Genomic DNA, 18,697 nt, shown 5'->3' with positions numbered 1-18,697 from the left:
AGAGTGCTATAGTTGTCAGAGAAGAGGTCTTTGATTTCTTTTGTTAGGTTGATTCCTAGGTATTTCAGTTTTTTGGATGCTATTGTGAAAAGAATTGTTTGCCATATTTCTCTCTCAGTGAGTCTGTTGTTCATGTACAACAAAGCCATTGCTTTTGGTGTGTTGACCTTGTATCCAGCTACTTTACTGAATTTGCTTATTAAGTCTAGAAGACTTTTGGTGGAGTTCTTGGGGTCTTCTATATAGAGTATCATGTGGTCTGCAAATAATGACAATTTGACTTCTTCATTTCCTATCTTTATTCCTTTTATTTCTTTCTCTTGTCTAGTTGCTGTGGCTAATGTTTCCAAAACTATGTTGAACAGGAATGGTGATGGTGGACATACTTGTCTTGTTCCTGATTTTGGTGTGAAAGATTTCAGTTTTTGACCGTTTAGTATGATATTGGCTGTTGGTTTTTGCATAGATGGCTTTTATCAGATTGAGGCAGAGACTTTTGATTCCAATTTTTTGTAGGGTTTTTATCATAAATGCATGTTGGATTTTGTCAAATGCTTTTTCTGCATCTATTGAGATGATCATATGTTTTTTGTCTTTGGCTCTATTGATATGGTGTTTTACATTTATTGATTTGCATATTTTGAACCATCCCTGCATCCCTGGGATGAATCTTCTTGATGATCTTCTGGATTCTATTTGCCAGTATCTTATTAAGGATTTTTGCATCTATGTTCATTACTGATATTGGCCTATAGTTCTCTTTTTCGGTTTGTGTCTTTCTCTGCTTTGAGGATCAAGGTGATGCTTGTTTACAGGAATGAATTTGGGAGTACTGCTTCCCTTTCAATTTCACTGAAAAGTTTAAAAGGTAGTGGCAGTAGTTCCTCTCTAAATGTCTTGTAGAATTCAGCAGTGAAGCCATCAGGACCTGGGCTTTTCTCAGTTGATAACTTTTTAATTACATTTTCAATTTCATTGATTGATATTGGGTTGTTTAGAATTTTTAGGTAATCTTTGCTCAACTTTAATAATTCATACTTATTTAGGAATCTGTCCATTTCTTCAGCGTTTTCCGTCTTACTGGTATAGAGGTTCTTGAAGTAGGTATTGATGATCCTCTGGATTTCTGCTGCATCTGTTGTATTTTCATTCCTAATTGCATGGATTTGTGCCTTTTCTTTCCTTTTCTGATAAGATTGGCTAAGGGTTTGTCAATTTGGTTTATTCTTTCGAAGAACCAACTCTTGGCTTCATTGGTTTTTTGTATCATTCTCTTAGTCTGCATTGCATTGATTTCTGCCCTAATCTTTATCATTTCCTCCCTTGTATGAGCTTTGGGTTTGTCCTGCTCTTCTTTTTCTAGAAACTTGAGGTTCAGCATCAGGTTGTTTATTGGGCTCACTCTGTTTTCCCAATATGTACATTCACTGCTATGAATTTCCTTCGTAAGACTGCTTTCATTGTGCCCCATAGATTCTGATATGTTGTATTGTCATTGTTGTTTAATTGTAGAAACTGTGTGATTTCTTCTTTGATTTCCTGTGTGACCCATTGGTTATTCAGAAGTGTGTTGTTCAATTTCCATGTGTTTATGAAACTCTTGGGGTTTCTTTAGCTATTGATCTCCAAATTCATCACACTATTGTCTGATAATATACAGGGGATACCTTCAATTCCTTTGCACTTACCTAAACATGTTCTATGAGCAAGTATGTGGACTATTTTGGAGAATGACCCGTGTGCAGCTGAAAAGAATGTGCATTCTGATTTTGTAGGATGGAACACTCTGTAAACATCTGTTAAGTTCATTCGTTCAATAGTTTGATTGAGTTCCAGGATTTTCTTGAATTTTTTTTGTCTAGTTGATCTATCTATTTGTGACAGTGGGGTATTGAGGTCCTCCACTCCTATTGTATTAGTGCTTATTTGATTTTTCACATCTGTTAGTACTTGTTTTATATAGTTGGGCGCACTAGTGTTTGGTGCATATGTTTATGACTGTCATCTCTTCCTCTTGGATTGTTCCCCTTACAAGATGTAGTGTCAGGGGCCGGGGATTTAGCTCAGTGTTTTCGCTGCCTGCTTCGCAAGCACAAGGACCTGAGTTCCATCCCTGGCACCAAAAAAAAAAAAAAAAAAAGATGTGGTGTCCTTCTTTGTCTTTCTTAATCAGTGTTGGTTTGAAATCCACTTGATCTGCAAAGAGCATAGCTATTCCTGCTTTTTTTCAGGTTCCTGTTACATGGAGTATTGTTTTCCACCCTTTAACTTTCAGTCTGAGTTTCTTTTTTAATTAAGTTCATTTCTTATATGCAGCATATTGTTGGATCTTGGTTCTTGACCCATTCTGCCAGTCTGTTTATTTTGATTGGTGAATTGAGACCATTAATATTAATGGTTATAACTGATACGTATTGACTTATCATTGTCATGACTTTTTCTTTTTGTTGGGTTCTCCCCCTTTGTGTTTATTTCGTGTCATGCCTAATGGATTCATTCTGCTTTGCTTTCTGGGGTTGTGATCCTTATTTTCTTTTCCTAGGATATTGGCTAAAAAATTTTTGAGTGCTGGCTTGGTATTCATGAAGTTCCTAAAGTGCTCTTTGTCCTGAAAGTATCTTATTTCTCCATCAATTTTGAAAGATAGTTTTGCAGAGTACATCAATCTGGGTTGGAGGCTGTTTTCCTTTAAGGCTTGGAATACATCACTCCAAGCTCTTCTTGCCTTGTGGGTTTGGGTGGCGAAGTCTGCTGTGATTTTGATGGGCTTTCCTTTGTATGTGATTTGTTTCTTTTCTCTAACTGCTTGTAAAACTTTGTTTTTCTGTTGGGTTTCTGGAATCTTAACAATTATATGCCTATGTGTAGATTTGTTTTGTTTTGTTTTTTGTTTTTTAGTTCTTTTATTGGTACATTTTAGGTATACAATTCATTTACATTTATCATTGGGTGTTTGTACCGGGACATGATGTATCTTGGTTCTTATTTTTTTCCCAATTACCTGTGCGCCCTTCACCCCCTCCATCCTTCCCTATTTACGTAGATTTCATTTCCATTTTTTTTCTTTTCTCATAGTTTTTCCTTTCCCTCTTTTCCTTTCCCCTTTCCCTCCCTTCACTCCTTCATCTTTGGACCTTTTTTCCTATTTCACATTATCAATTATTCATTTTAATCATTTTAGGACACACATGTGTAAATACCAAATAGTTTCTCTAGTGTGAGAAACTGATAGTGTAAAGAAGGGTTAAAATAGATTTTTTTTTTTAATCAAGGCTTGTTGCAGTCCTATATGCCTCACTTATCTGTATGTCAAGTTCTTTTCCCCTATTTGGAAAGTTTTCTGCCATCACTTCTGTGAAGTTTTTTTTTTTAATGTCATCTGCACTCTCTCCTCTTTCATCATTGACTCTGATCAGTCTTATGTTATTCTTCTTTGCATCGTCTAACAGCTGCTGGATTGATTTCTCATGGTCCCTTACAATTTTAAAGCAATTTTTATTTTCCTGCAATCTTATCTTCTATATCTGATATTCTGTTCTCACATTGGCTCATTCTGCTGCATAACCTTTCAATGGAGTTTTTAATCTCCTGGAAATTTGTTTGCATCTGTTTTATGGATTTCATTTGTTTCCTATGTTGGGATTCCATTATCTTCCTAAGGTCCTCTATTTTTTTTTTATCTGTATCCTCTCTAGATTTATTAATCATGTCTTGCACTATGGGCATAATCTCTGCTGTTATCTGAGAAAATATTTCTGATTTCATTTTTTCCAGATCCTATTTTGTTGCCAGTTTAGAAGTCCAGGTGGTTGAGTATCAGTGTTCCATCTCATTTCCCTTTGGGGTTGCTTTAGGTGATCTGGAAGTCTGGTTTTGAGACGTGTTTACATGTCTTCTCATTTCAAGGCGGGGGGACGGCAGTGGTTGTGCTGCTGGTACCTGTGGGGCTCACCTACTCTGAACTGGGAGCTATGGTATGGTGGCCCAGAAGCCACGTCCTCTGCTCTCAGAGTGGTGGTATTGCCCCACCCTATACTTTCGCAGGTAGCTAAAGAAACCATGGAAACTGTTGCTACTCTGTTTACAAAATCCTTCCCCAGGTCTACAAATCCCCCAGCCAAGGCGAAGGGTGAGCATATTGATATAACCAAGCCACCACTGCAATGCATTCTGCTCATCTTTTGATTCCTCACAAGGCTTGCCAGGTCCAAAGTCAACCAGCGACAGTGATTTATAAGCTCCTACTTGAATAACTGAATGGCAAGACAGAAGGCCACAGGATATATTCCATAGTTCCATGGAATGGCCATACCATTCAGAGTCAAGTCTGCTCATGTTTCAGGTGTTTTCTGTGCACGTGTTGCATAGTTTATAATATTGGGTGCTTACCCCCCCCCCCAGGCCTTTGCTAGACAGGAGGCCGCTGCGGGGCACACCACTGTGCCTGCCCACAGCTGACCTCCGGGGCTCCTGTATGCCTGCCAGCTCTCTGAACTGCAGTTTTTTGTCCTTTCTCCTGTGGAACTTGGTCCGGTGTGTGAAAGATGTGCCTAAACGACCAACTGGCTTCAGGGATTCCTTTTTCCCTTTTGGTTTCTGGAAAGATGATCTGTCCACAGTTATTCTGTCCATGCTACATGGAAGTAAGGAACAATTGCAGTGGGAAGAATTCAGCCAGGGGACAGGTGACACTTGCGTGCTGTGGGTCAGCTGGCCTCCAGGTGAGACCAAATCAGAGCTTTGAAATTTAAACTAGCAAAGCTCCACGTGTTTCTGAAGTCAGATTCTAAATTGCATTTGAATTTGTGCTTCTTTGCTTTTCCCCGAGCCAAAGCCCTCAGTTTATATTTCTGGCCACTTCTGCAGGATTCTGGAAAATGCCAGATCCACCCGCCTTCCATAAAACATTTATATATTGTGATTCGGAGTACTTTCTGAAGAGTACTTCATATTTTTTAATTGCCTTGTTTGCCTTCAACTTCTTAATTTTCATGGTTTACATGGGTGTGTGTAGGGGGTGTGTATCTATGTGTGGGTTGGGTTTTTTCCACTGCATGTGTGGGTTGGGTTTTTTCCACTGCATGTGTTGGTTCTATGGACATATGATCCCCACACACTGTGGGAGTGATTGGCCGGGCCTTGTTTTTTGTCTGTGTGTTTGTTCTCTTGAAGAACAGAGTGGTATTTAGGAAATTGCAACATAACACTCTTATCAGCTCATATGAGAGAGCAGATGCCAGCCCTTGACAGTGCTGGTAAGTTGTATCATACATTTTCAAAGAATTGTAAGCATTTCATGCTTTAAAACACCACAAGAGAACATCACACAGAAATTTATTTGGTTTCCTTTGTCTCATGGTGCATATAGCAATACAGACTCCCTCACCCTCACTCCCTGCCACCCTGGCTCTTCCACCCTCATCCTTCTCTCTCGTCACTGAAGGCTGTGAGCTGCTTTCCATGTCATAGAGCTGTGATGTCATTTGGAAGGACTTTCCAGGACAAACGAGTTCTTGGTTAGCGATGTTGCATGTGCAGCAGTGCCATGAGCTGGTGATCTTGTTGGAACCCCTATGTTAGTGTCGGTGCCACCAAGTGCTGCTGTTTGCTGAAGGCTGACACAGGATTTAATCACAAAAATGCTGATTTGAGGACAAAAGGAAAGGTTTCTTTTCACTGCTTAAAGTAGGGTCACTTACTTCCCCTTGCAATCATGTCTAAATTTATTAGTATAGAATCTCTTAGTATACACTGTTAATCATGTCCCCACCTATTTGAATATTATATGGGAAGTGTAATAGTTACAGGCATACAGCCAGGCACATGTGCTGTTAATAACATGAAATTCTCATGTTGAAAAAGAGAAAGAACCACCAAATGTGACCTTGGGCTTAGTTTGGCAGCTGAAATTCTTCGAGGCTACTGACAGGTGACCCTTTAAATCAACCTAGTCTTTGATTGCTATATGCAAGAAAGGTTCCCCTTTCATACTGTTTTTTGGGGGGAGGTGATATTCCCAGAAATACTCATGGTGACACAATAGGGACTCTTTCGTCAGAGCTCCTCCACCACAGACATTAGTAGCTGAGCAACAGCCACATGTAGTGATTGTATCAGCCCACCATTGATAATGGCATTGGACCTAGCTAGCTTATTTCCATCACTACTTTTTTTGGGCTTGCTCTTATGTTTTAAGAGGTGCCAGGGGTACATTTTTGCACTGAAATCTAAAGATGTTTTAAAAACACTTTTCACAAAAATAGTCCTTTGTCATTACATTATTTACTCATGTGTTTGTACATTTTTGTATGTTAATTTATGAATGATTTTTTCAGTAAATACATATTCAAGAACAAAAAGAATTGGATGTTTGTATATGTACATACTGTATATGTAAGATATATAATCTAGTTTTATATATACATATATGAATGACACATCAAATTACATGGTTTTTAAATCTATCTGAAAAAATTTAATGAGGATAAAAAAGACAGAATTCAAAGTATTTTCTAAGCAACTGACAGTGTGTTTATTTTGGGGTTATAAGATTCAGCAAAAATAAAATACAGTAGGCCTTCTTACATCTGAATTCCAAATAAAAAATTTCTAGTATGTCTCCTATAATAATTATTAAGTGACTACTTTCTGTTGAGTGACTCCTTTCTATAGAAGGCAAGGTGAGGGCTGCTGTTGTACCTCCTCCCTTCTCTCCCACCACTTATAAATGTCTAAGGCTTTTCACTTGATGTTTCAGAAAGGGAGGTCAGGCAGTCTATGACATTCAGAAGCTGATGCAGCATTCGCAAGTAGGCATGTTCTTCTCTTGCTGGACATAAACCCACAGAACAACAACCTAAAACCGGGTCATGGGAAACTGACCAAGTAAGACAAAACAAGATACTTTAAGCACAGACAAAAACAAGGTCACCATGCCACTCAGAAAACACTAGATGTCCCCTCTCTTAGTCAAGATAGACAACTGCTATTGCAGTCCCTGTATAACTGACGTGCACAAGCATACAATTGTCCCTGGTTTCCGAGGACATCTGAGTTAGAGTGAATTCCTGCTTTCTAAGACCCTCTCCAAGTTGTCCAGATCTTCTAATAGGTTGTAATATCCTCTTACTGAGGCACTCCACAGTTTCCTAAGTGTGCATTCCCCCTCCTTACAAAGAAATAAACCCAACCTGTCAACTGTGGATATGGTCATTGGTTGAAGGGCACCGACATATTCTATTACCTAGAATGCTCTTCTCCAAATAGTGTCATAACCATTTCTCTTAGTTCTTTTCATTATTTGCTCATACCTCACCTTTTCAGAGGCCAGCCCTAACCACTCCATTTTTATTTTTTCATCTATTTTTCTTTATGACACTTATTACTATCTGATATTGTATTATATATTTAAATTATATATGAATTTTTATTTATGTATCTCCTATTAGGATGCAATTGTAACAAAGACCAAGACTTTGACTTGATGATGACTATATACACAGTGCCTGGCATACAGTAGGTGCTAAACAATATGTACTTGATATGTCCTCAGGAGATGTATGAATGGATGTTGTGTCAGGGTTTATTAACTTAATTCTGTCACACAGTGGTAATCAATCCTGTTGTCTGTTCTTGGTCCTACATTTAAATCGACAGGCTCGCTACAAAATCTCCATACTTAATTCTTTGACTCATTTCTTATTTGGTTTGATTGCATATTGCCAAGTAATTTTTCACAAATAACTCCTGCCTCATTTTTTTTCATATTTGGAGTAAGCTGTCTGTTGCTTTCTTGATGTATTTTATCACTGTGAGCAATTATATGTACTCCCCTTTTCCTGATACGTGGGTTATATATCCCTATACAGTTGACTTTGCAAGGTTTTAAGAAGAAAAGGGCAATTAGCAGCATTTAACAGGTCACTTAAGGAGAGATTTGTTAGGATTGAGCAGAAAAGGTGATAATGATGAAAAAGCAAACATATATTTACCACTTACTGGGTTCTAGATATTTATTTACTCAACATTAAGTAACATTATCTATCATTTACTGGGCCAAGGCAAGCTTTGCAAATAACTTAGTGCTTGAGCTGGGTCTTTATGGAAGACCAGGAAATGGCCAATCAACTGGAGAAGTAAGGTATGGATACAAGAGGAATGATTATTCCAGGTGTGGAGTTCTAGGAACAAATTTGGAGGCAGGAGACAGAGTGGCATATTCTAGAACCTCTAAGCAGTTTGACACTATACATAGTTAATTTAATCCTCAAAACAGTTCTGTGGTAAAGTATTAATGTCCTTATTTCATAGATGAAGAATGAGGTTCAAGATTACTGAGCTAGTAGATGACAGTACTGGAATTCCAACCCACTTACAAATATTCAAGACATTGCTTTTTCTTCTCTACTGGAGTTTGTTCTTCCCTGGTGTGGTGACCTTACCATATCTGTGACTCAGTAAATCAGAGGAAGGATTCTGGGACTGAATAAATATCACTTTCTTATATTTTATCTTTTATCACCAAAATAAATATATATTAAGCATATGCAAGATTCTTGGCTTTTGCGGGGGGGGGGTCTTGCTGTGTAGTTCAGGCTGGCATTGAACTCACTATGCAGCCCAGGCTGGCCTCAAACTTGCAGCAATCCTCCTGCCTCAGCCTCCTGGGTGCGTTTGCCACTACACCTGGCTAGATTCTTGGCATTTTAACACAGGATAGGACAGTTACTGCCCTCATGGAATCCATAATGTTCAAATGTGGCACGCAAACATGGGCAACTTGTCCACAACAGCCAATCAAAAACTTTACAGAAAATGAAACAATTGACATGTCCAAATCCATTTGATACAGGTTCTTCTCTTTTAAATCTACTGGGATGTCTGAAGTGAGGCTACCCTCTCAGATAAGAAGAAAGTAGGTGAAATAACATTTTGCAAAACAGAAAGATAACAAAACTTCCAATGGTCCTGCAGGAAATAATTATGATCATTATGAAGGCCAGTCAAGTTTCCTGGTCTGCTCTGCTTTCCTGCAAATACAGTAAAATTCATTTCTGGTCTTTCATTATAGGTAGCTGTTTAACTTTAGTTTTTCCTGGTTTGGAGGTATGAGGAATAGTGCCAGAAAGGAAGAGAAAGTTGCCTGTGCTTTGAAAGAACAAGTTTTCATCATACCTCAGTTGGGACTCCACTTCTAAAACCCTTCTGGCAATGGGACAAAAAGCAAGGCAATTCTATTGGTGGCCTCACTGGTGTTGATGTAGGTGAAAAGGAAGGTGTGCTCTGTCTTCCAACTTACTGAAAGGTAATAAATTCCGTATAAAGAATGGCTTCTACTACCATGATGGTTTGTATTTTTAAAATATTTTAGTTTCAATTACACTACTGAAAGATAAATAGATTCTAAACTTTCAACTATTTCCTAAATTTCCTACTTTTTTTGCAACTAAGTTTTTAGGAAAGGTAACTCAGAAAAATTGTAATTAATCTCCTGGCTATTTTTTTTAGGTGCTTAGTTAACATAGGACTGGACCATTTAGTATTCAACTGAGAAGACAATACTTGTCCAAACACTAGATTTCTTTCTTAAAAAGTAGTTACTGAACCAGATGAGGTGGCACACACCTGCAATCCTAGCTACTGGAGAGAGGGTGAGGCAGGTGGATCACAAGTTTGAGGCCAGTTTGGTCAATGTAGTGAAACCGTGTCTCAAAATATAAAAAAGAGGGCAAGGATGTAGGTTAGTGGTAGAGTGCCCCTGGGTTCCATCCATAGTACGGGGGGGGGGAAGCAGGGGTTGGGGGGGGTCCGTGTTTTAGTATTGTCTTGTTATCCTAGAGCTCGAATTATCATGAGTTAATAAATTTTATTTCTTCAGATTGTATTTCAAGGTGGTTTATCGCGTAACAGGCTAATAGAACAGAATTCACACTTGTAAAAGAAATGAAATTCATAGTATCCAATAAAAGTTTGTTCTTTTGTCGTTGTTGGTTTTGGTTTTTGGTTTCTTAAGGCAGGGTCTCCCTTTGTAGTTCAGGCTGGCCCTGAACTCACCATGTTCCCCAGACTGGCCTCGAACTCGCGGTGATCCTCCTGCCTCAGCCTCCCGAGTGCTGGGATTACAGGCGAGCGCCACCACGCCCGGCTCCAATAGAAGTTTTTATGAACTTTGATGTATGCGTCTAGCTTCCCTTCCACTCCAACTGCTGGCGACTGCGTTACAGGACCTTTCGTTTTCCTTTTTCCCACCCTCTCGCCGTCGGGAAAGCTGAACGCAGTCAGAGCTTCTGTCTTCCTCCGCCCCCTTGCGGAAAGAGCCGAAGGCGGAACGGGGCGCCGAAGCGAAGCCGCCTAGGGCTCGGGCCCTTCCGGACAGATCCGGGCCGCTCTCGGAAGAGGAGGGCACCTCCGCGCTTCGCCCCCGCGCTGTGCCCTCTGTAGGCGGCGTGGGGCAGCGGTAGTAGTTGGAGGCGGCTGGAGGCTGCAGGCGTGTCGACATCGACCAAGACTGGAGCAACGTTTAAAGGAGCAGCAGGAGCGCCGGGAAATCCGGCTTCTCTCGGCGGAGGACTCCCACCCTTCCTCGGCCGAGGAGGAGCGGCGGCGGCGCCGGACAGCAGGTGAGGCCCCTGCCCTCGGCAGGAGGGGGCTAGGGGGCGCCTGCCTCCTGTCCCCGGCCGCGCCTGCGTTCGCCTCACTTGAACCAGGAAGCGGCTGAGTCTGAGGCTTCGCTCCTCCAGCTCTTTCTTTGTGTGGGTCGGGGAGGGAAGGAGGGGAAGAACCTGGAGGGCCGCGGCGCGGTCCCTTCTGCGTCCGGGGGCGAAGGGCTGCCAATGGGGTAGGCCCTGGGGGCGTGGGGACCCCCACCACAGAGACTCACTTGGCGTTTTCCTTCGCCCCTCTGCCTTCTCTTTTGTGGTCTTTTTTTCTCCACCTAGCCCTTACTTTGATTTGGAGCTTTTCTCCCAGGCCCATCCTCCCCTTCCGTCCCCTTCCCGGGGCATAACAATGCCGCCTGCCTCGCCCCTCCCCAACACCGCACCCTACTGCTCGCCACCTTCTACTTTCTCCCTCACCCCTTATTCACTCTGCTGTTTGTACTTCCATCTGTATTTGCAAGAAGCCGGCTTTTTGCATGAATTGGAATTAAAAGCCTCCGTTACCGCTGGCAGGGTGCAAATGGAGAAGAGAGAGGTGGAGGAAAGGAGATGGGGTTCAGTTGCCGCAGGGAGCCGCGTGTTGGTTTGTTTCACTCCCTGGCGGATGGCTTTTATCTCTTTCAGTCTGTAGCAGCCCCTCCGATCTTGCCCTCGGTCAAGGATTTGTCGTGCAAAGATAGAGAATGGCCTTTTCACAATCGGGTCGCAAATCTTGGGTGAGGGAGGGCTCAGACCGACCTGTATTGACCCAGGGCCCACCCTGACCTGCAGGAGAGGGGGACACCTAAACAAGAAGAAACGAAGTCCCGACATCCTACGTTGAGAAAACCTATTTACAACGACAAAAATCATTCAGAAAACCTGCTTTTCCACTTAAAAGTGACTTCTGTTGAAATCCCCGTATTCTAGAATCTCTGGTTCCTGGCACGTTGTCCAAAGGTCACCCCTTCCGATTGAGTACCTTTATGGTAACCTGCAATTCCTGGTTACTGTTAATATGCAACACCTATCGGATGATGTTTTAAAGCCTTGATTTTTAGACTTTTTGTCGATTTTTGTTATTAAGTACAATTTTTTAAAATTTAAAAGATATTTGAGGTGTTCTGCCTTTTATGTGTATATAACTTTAGGCAGTATGACTGTGATACTCTGGGTAACTTTAAAGGGATATAAACAATTTTTACTAAAGGTACTTATCAAGTGATGGTTAATATGTATTATATAATTTTAATATGTGTGGATGTTTGACAGCTCTGGAATCATTGTGTACAGGATCTCTTCTGTGAAGTGCAAAAAAAAATTGTTTTAAGCCAGTTGTGATGAATGCCTGTAATCTCAGCATTTTGGGAGGCTGGGATAGGAGGATTGCAATTTGAGCCATCCTGGCCAACTTAGCAAGACCCTGTCTCAAAATAAAAACATTTTAGAAAGGGCTGAGGATATAACTTAGATGAGTGCCCTGGGTTCAATCCCCAGTATTGGGAAAAAAGTGGTTTAGGTAATACACAGCATTGCCATTTAATGGCAGCCCCCACACCTTCTAGAGTTATATCTCCCCTGCTCCAAAAAGCTAATGTTTTCATTTTCACTAACATTAGGTGAGAAAAAAGTTCTGATGGCTATGCACATAATTTTTTTTAAAGATAAGGCCTCACTGTGTACTTCAGGCTGGTCTTGAGCTCACTGTGTAGCCCAGGCCACTGGCCTTGAACTGGCAGTGATCCTCCTTCCTCAGCCTCCCGACTGCTGGGATTACAGGTGACCACCACCCTGCCTGGCTTTTTTTTTTTTTTTGCATTAATGGTGATTGAACCCAAGGCTTTCTCACTAAGCCACAACCCCCACCCCCCATTTCTTAAATTTTGAGAGTCTCAGTAAGTTACTAAGTTGCTTAGGCTGGGCAGGAATTTGGGATCGTCCTGGCTTAGCCTACTAGAGTGCTAGGATTACAAGCATGTGCCACTGTGCCTGGCTGTAGTGCACATAATTCTTTACCAACAAAATGAAATGTTTGAGGTTTTCATGCAAATATGCCTTGAGAAGTGGTGTACTTTCCTTTTCCACTGTCATATTTTTTCCATGATAGCCTATGTTGAATTTGTTTGACAGTGTTTAACATTTCACCTCTAGTATAAAGATAGAGAGGTGAGAGAGCTAGGCAAAGGGATGAATATAGGAAAGGGGAAAGAATCATGTTTAATAGTTTATTAAAATGAGACACCTCAATTTAAATAATGGGAAGCTGTCAGTGTTAGTAAATGTCCTTAGGCTGCAGAAAGTAGCTTTTAAATATAATCTTAATGATAGGATTAGTTAAAATTTAGGAAGAATGTGTATTTCAAACTTGAGTATTGAGCATAACAAGCTTTTCTGTGCATTTATGATGAACATTTTCCTTAAAACAATTTTAAGACACTTAAAACTTAATTCTTACCTCTCCTTGAGGTACAGAATTGGTAATAACAAATTGAATTCTCTAATCTTTAAAAGTTGCTTAATGGAGAGTCAGAGGAAGGCAACTGGAAATTGCTGTTCAAATCTGCATAGCAACTTAAAATTCACTTAACTTTTCTCAGGAGGAAGTCATAAGGTCTGACATGTGGTCCAAAAGCCAGCCTATATGAACAGTTTATATAAAAGCAAGAAAGTTATGGCAAATTGCAGTTAAAACTTGAGCTTTTTAATGATTCTGTGGCTTAAATTCTGAATGATAAAGTGCTTTTGTTTTTTCTTTGTAATCCTCCCTTATCCCTTCCTCCTCCTTTTCTCTTATAGGCATGGAGAGTAGAAAACTGATTTCTGCAACCGACATTCAATACTCTGGCAGTCTGCTGAACTCCTTGAACGAGCAACGTGGCCATGGACTCTTTTGTGATGTTACTGTTATTGTGGAAGACCGAAAATTCCGGGCCCACAGGAATATTCTTTCAGCTTCAAGTACATACTTCCATCAGCTCTTCTCAGTTGCTGGGCAAGTTGTTGAACTGAGCTTTATAAGAGCAGAGATTTTTGCAGAAATTCTCAATTATATTTATAGTTCTAAAATTGTCCGTGTTAGAGCAGATTTACTTGATGAGTTAATTAAATCAGGGCAGTTATTAGGAGTGAAGTTTATAGCAGAGCTTGGTGTCCCACTGTCACAAGTTAAAAGCATCTCAAGTACTCCTCAGGATGGTAATGCTGAAACCTTACCTCCTGGTTCTAGTGGCAAAAACCTTGAAATACAAAAATCGAAAGATGAACCCCAGGATAATGGAGCTACTATAATGCCAATTATAACAGAGTCTTTTTCATTATCTGCTGAAGATTATGAAATGAAAAAGATCATTGTTACTGATTCGGATGATGATGATGATGATGATGATGTCATTTTCTGCTCTGAGATTTTGCCTGCAAAGGAGGCTTTGCCGAGTAACAGTGCAGTAACACAGGTCCAGCCTAACCCAGGTCCTGTTGCTATTTCAGATGTTGCACCCTGTGCTAGCAATAACTCTCCCCCTTTAACAAGTATCACACCTACTCAGAAACTTCCCACTCCTGTGAATCAGGCAACTTTGAGCCAGACACAGGGAAGTGAAACATTGCTCGTATCTTCGGCTCCAACACATCTGACTCCCGACATTATTTTGTTAAATCAGGCACCACTTACTACCCCACCAAATGTCAGTTCTTCAGTTCCAAACCATATGTCCTCTTCAATCAATTTAGTTGTGCAGAATCAGCAAACACCAAACAGTGTTGTCTTAACAGGAAATAAAGCCAATGAAGAGGAAGAAGAGGAAATTATAGATGACGATGATGATGACACTATTAGCTCCAGTCCAGACTCAGCAGTCAGTAGTACATCTTTGGTCCCACAGGCTGATACCTCCCAAAATCCCACTTTTGATGGATCATTGATACAGAAGATGCAGATTCCTACACTTCTGCAAGAACCACTTTCCAATTCTTTAAAAATTTCAGATATAATTACTAGAAACACTAATGATACAGGCTTAGGATCAAAACATCTAATGGAGGGCCAGAAGATCATTACTTTAGATACAGCTACTGAAATTGAAGGCTTGTCAACTGGTTGCAAGGTTTATGCAAATATCGGTGAAGATACTTATGACATAGTGATCCCTGTCAAAGATGATCCTGATGAAGGGGAGGCCAGACTTGAGAATGAAATACCAAAAACTTCTGGCAGTGAGTCAACAGGCAAACGTATGAAAGTAAAACATGATGATCATTATGAGTTAATAGTAGATGGAAGGGTCTATTATATCTGCATTGTATGCAAAAGGTCATATGTGTGTCTGACAAGCTTACGGAGACATTTTAACATTCATTCTTGGGAGAAGAAGTACCCATGTCGCTACTGTGAGAAAGTATTTCCTCTTGCAGAATATCGCACGAAGCATGAAATTCATCACACAGGGGAGCGAAGATATCAGTGTTTGGCATGTGGCAAGTCTTTCATCAACTATCAGTTTATGTCTTCACACATAAAGTCAGTTCATAGTCAGGATCCTTCTGGTGACTCAAAGCTTTATCGTTTACATCCATGCAAGTCTTTACAGATCAGACAATATGCCTACCTTTCTGATAGGTCAAGCACTATGCCTGGTATAAAAGATGGCAGTATTGGTTATAAGGTTGATGCTGGAAAAGAACCTCCAGTAGGGACTACATCTACACCTCAGAACAAGCCCGTGACCTGGGAAGACATTTTTATTCAGCAGGAAAATGATTCAATTTTTAAACAGAATGTGACAGATGGCAGTACTGAGTTTGAATTTATAATACCAGAATCTTACTGAACTCCTTTGAAATATCAGAAAGTTTTGGTTTGGATTAATGGGCAGGGATTTTAGAAGACCTGTAAAACCAGTTAAAGTGAAACAAGTCAATTTGATCTGCCACATCTGAAGGTAGTCTAGTTGATTGTGTGTTAATATTTAGAAGCAAATTTTTCTGAAAGTTTGAGTAGAGGTTGAGAACCCCCCCTCCAAGTATATGTTTATATAGTTAGCTTTCAGCTCATTTAAAAGAGGCAAAAGTGAAAAGCTCAGAGAGATAGTTTTCTGAATAGAATTTAAAGCAGTTTGAATGTTCTTTGAAAATAACTGGATTTACTAGCATACCCTAACACATCTTAAAACTTTCCCCTTCCATGTTAGCACTTTATTGCTGATTTTTCAGTTTTCTTAACATTGAGACTATAAATGTGTGTTGTGTCTTATATATGGCATAAAAAGTAAAGAATGTCTAAAATTGTTCTAGGAAATTTCAGAATAAATCTCCACTTGGTTATGTATTCTGCTAGTCCAAATGGATAGTAGCCTCCTGCCTCCCTAACCCAATGAAAATAGCCATGCAGACAAGTCTTTCATATGATGAAGTAGTTTTAGCTAGTTTGAATTAGTCCTTGCTCATATTGCCAAAGTCTGTAAAAGACTTTGGTCACTTTGCAGTGTGATCTCTGTGGGCAAAAACCTAATAGAAAAACAAATCTGTAATGCAGACAGGAGGAGATGAAAAGTTTTGTTGGACTTACTATTCTCTGCTCTTTTGTAATAGAGACAGAATGGAATCAAATGGAGGTTTTCTTTTTGTTCATATTTAAAAATATTCCCATGAAATGTTGCAAACTTTTCAGTCTGAAAGCCACCAAATGAATCTTTATGCATAATCTAATTATGTGTAAATCTTTGTAAATGATAGTCTATAAATGAGACTCCTATGTATTTTGGGTGGAAGGGTACAGGCATATTTTTAAATGTTCATATTTCTTAGACTGTCCAATAGGAAGTTTTCATTTGAAATAGTTGAAATGGTGATCTAGTATTTTCTTTTCAGCAAGGTATTATCCCTTCTAAAATAAATTACATTTTATCTGTAAATCGTTACACTATTAAAGCAGTCGGTAACTACATATGGAGTATTATATAGACTTGTCAATTCCCATTTATTGTGACAACAATAAATGCCACCTTTCTTCCTTTTAGAATGACACATATTTAAACACTTAGAAAATAAAGTTAAAACTTATTCAAATGCTAGTACTAAAAGGAAGCAGGTTGGAACAAATATATAGCCTAGCATCTAAAACAAACTTAGCTTGAACTCCTGTAAGTGATTTTTTGCAAAGGAAAAAAAGTAATAGGTACTGAAAGATTGTTGTGCATAGTTATTAGTCATTCATAACCTTGCTTAAGTATTTCTTAGTTCAAAATAGATATTTCCTTCCTCCTTACCACATATTTTTAAAATAGTCTTAATTCTTGACTTTGAATTAGAGCTTTAATCATAATTTTTCATGTCAAGGTCATTCTTCAGATGGTAAACAAGATTTTAAGATAATGGTGTCAGTGTTTTTTAAATTGGGAGCAGAGAGGATTGGACGTCAGTATTTGCAGTAATACAAAGAAAAGTAATATCCTTTGCTTACCAAGGGGTCAAGTTTTTGTGCATTTATTGTTTTCTATTCTGGGAATCTAAACTAACCATTAGAAGATTTGAAATTACCTTATAACTTAAGGATCCGATCTTTGGAATCACAATATCTTGTCCCTTCCTGTGTAGATATTTTTTTTCTCTGGTACCAGAGATCAAACTCAGGACCTTATGCTTACCACTGAGGCAAGGCATGGCGCCACTGAGCTACATCCCCAGCTCTGTGTAGATGTTGATAACATTCCTTTGACTGTGGGGTGCACTCTGAAATATTCTCAGTGGAAATTTGAGTTTCATTAATGCTATTTCACCAGTTAGACATAATTACTTCTACCAGTGTGAATGATACCAATGCCAGCAGAGCTTCCAGACCTTTCAGGCTCAATTGCTAGATAAATGAATTTGTCATAATAAAACTCAGTAGTTTCTACAAGTCTATTATGACAAATCAAGAATTAATACTATAATGGAAAACTATCCATTCTGAGTAATATTGATATAATTATTTGCTGCTGCTGTGCTGTGTAAATTCTGAATATGGAGTGTTAAACTGTGCCTACTAAAAGTATCTTCTGGAGTTTCTGGGGATAAGGAAACCTGGAAAGTTAAACTGCAATTTTGCCAGAAGACTCTTACTTACATATGTCTCAAGGTCTTCAATTTTTTTTTTCTTCTTTTATCTTTGTTACTGGGAATCCAACCCTGGGGTGCTCTACTACGTTCCAGCCCTTTTTAATTTGAGCAGGTCTTGCTAAGTTGCTCAGGTGGAAGTTGAACTTGGATCCTCCTGTCTCAGCTTCCCCCAGTGCTGGGATTGCAAACATGTGCCAACAGGCTTGGCTAAGTCTTTGTTTTTCTAGAAGTTTGTATACTCAGTTTGGAGTTCATGTGGAATATACCTTTGGGATAAAACTCTTCCTTCCCACTTTCTACTGGATTGAAAATTTGTAGCAAGATGCAATTGAAAACTTCCCATGGTGCTTTTCTGTTTTATACTTAACTTTCCAGCTATTGAACTTTCTTTTTTCTTTCAGGTTGGCTTCAGATTTGCTCTAATGCTAAATTACCCACAGATATGCTAGACAGTAACTGTTTGAAATAGTAAATTTGTTAAAAAAATAACAAAAATATTCAAACTAGGCAAAGATTTTAAAATGCTACGGCAATCTTGCAAGATTTTGAAAAGTATTTTCAATTTAGTGGTAATGGTCCCCCACATACACCCACCATGAGGAAATGATGTCACATTTTTCCATTGTACCAAAAAGATAAAACAGTAAACATTGATGAAGGTATTTTGTATTGTCAGAGCATGCGTATTCTAATGAATTAAATAACAGTACTGGCTTCCTCACCTCTCTCACTCGTATGAAACCTTGTTCATTTCCCCCAATACTGTATTGTTCATGCTTGTACAGTTTTATCTGTCACGACTTTAAGTTCTTTTCTTTAATCATTACCTAATATTCATAGAGCTTCTTATGGCAAAAATAAAATGATTTAATTCTAATCGTTGAGTGCATGTTTTACAAGATTATCTTTCAGGAATTATACAGGCTTTTGTATTCTATTGTTCGCAGTTTTATGAAGAGACTGGA

The 18,697-nt window shown here is 39.4% G+C and overlaps 1 protein-coding gene across 1 annotated transcript; it reads left to right on the top strand.

The window, feature by feature from the left end:
* Positions 1-10,370: 10,370 nt before the first annotated feature.
* On the top strand, positions 10,371-18,609 carry Zbtb33 (zinc finger and BTB domain containing 33). The gene is made up of 2 exons (XM_004874594.4): positions 10,371-10,619; positions 13,434-18,609. Exon 2 carries the CDS (start codon positions 13,436-13,438, stop codon positions 15,461-15,463), a length of 2,028 nt encoding a protein of 675 aa, XP_004874651.1. The 5' UTR covers positions 10,371-10,619; positions 13,434-13,435; the 3' UTR covers positions 15,464-18,609.
* Positions 18,610-18,697: the final 88 nt, after the last annotated feature.

Source organism: Heterocephalus glaber, unplaced genomic scaffold, assembly GCF_053883595.1.
Source record: "Heterocephalus glaber isolate CG9 unplaced genomic scaffold, H.glaber_assembly_v1.0 deba00001729, whole genome shotgun sequence".
Classification (NCBI taxonomy): domain Eukaryota; kingdom Metazoa; phylum Chordata; class Mammalia; order Rodentia; family Bathyergidae; genus Heterocephalus; species Heterocephalus glaber.
The sequence above is the reverse complement of the archived record's forward strand: the minus strand, read 5'-3'. Positions and strand labels throughout refer to the sequence as shown.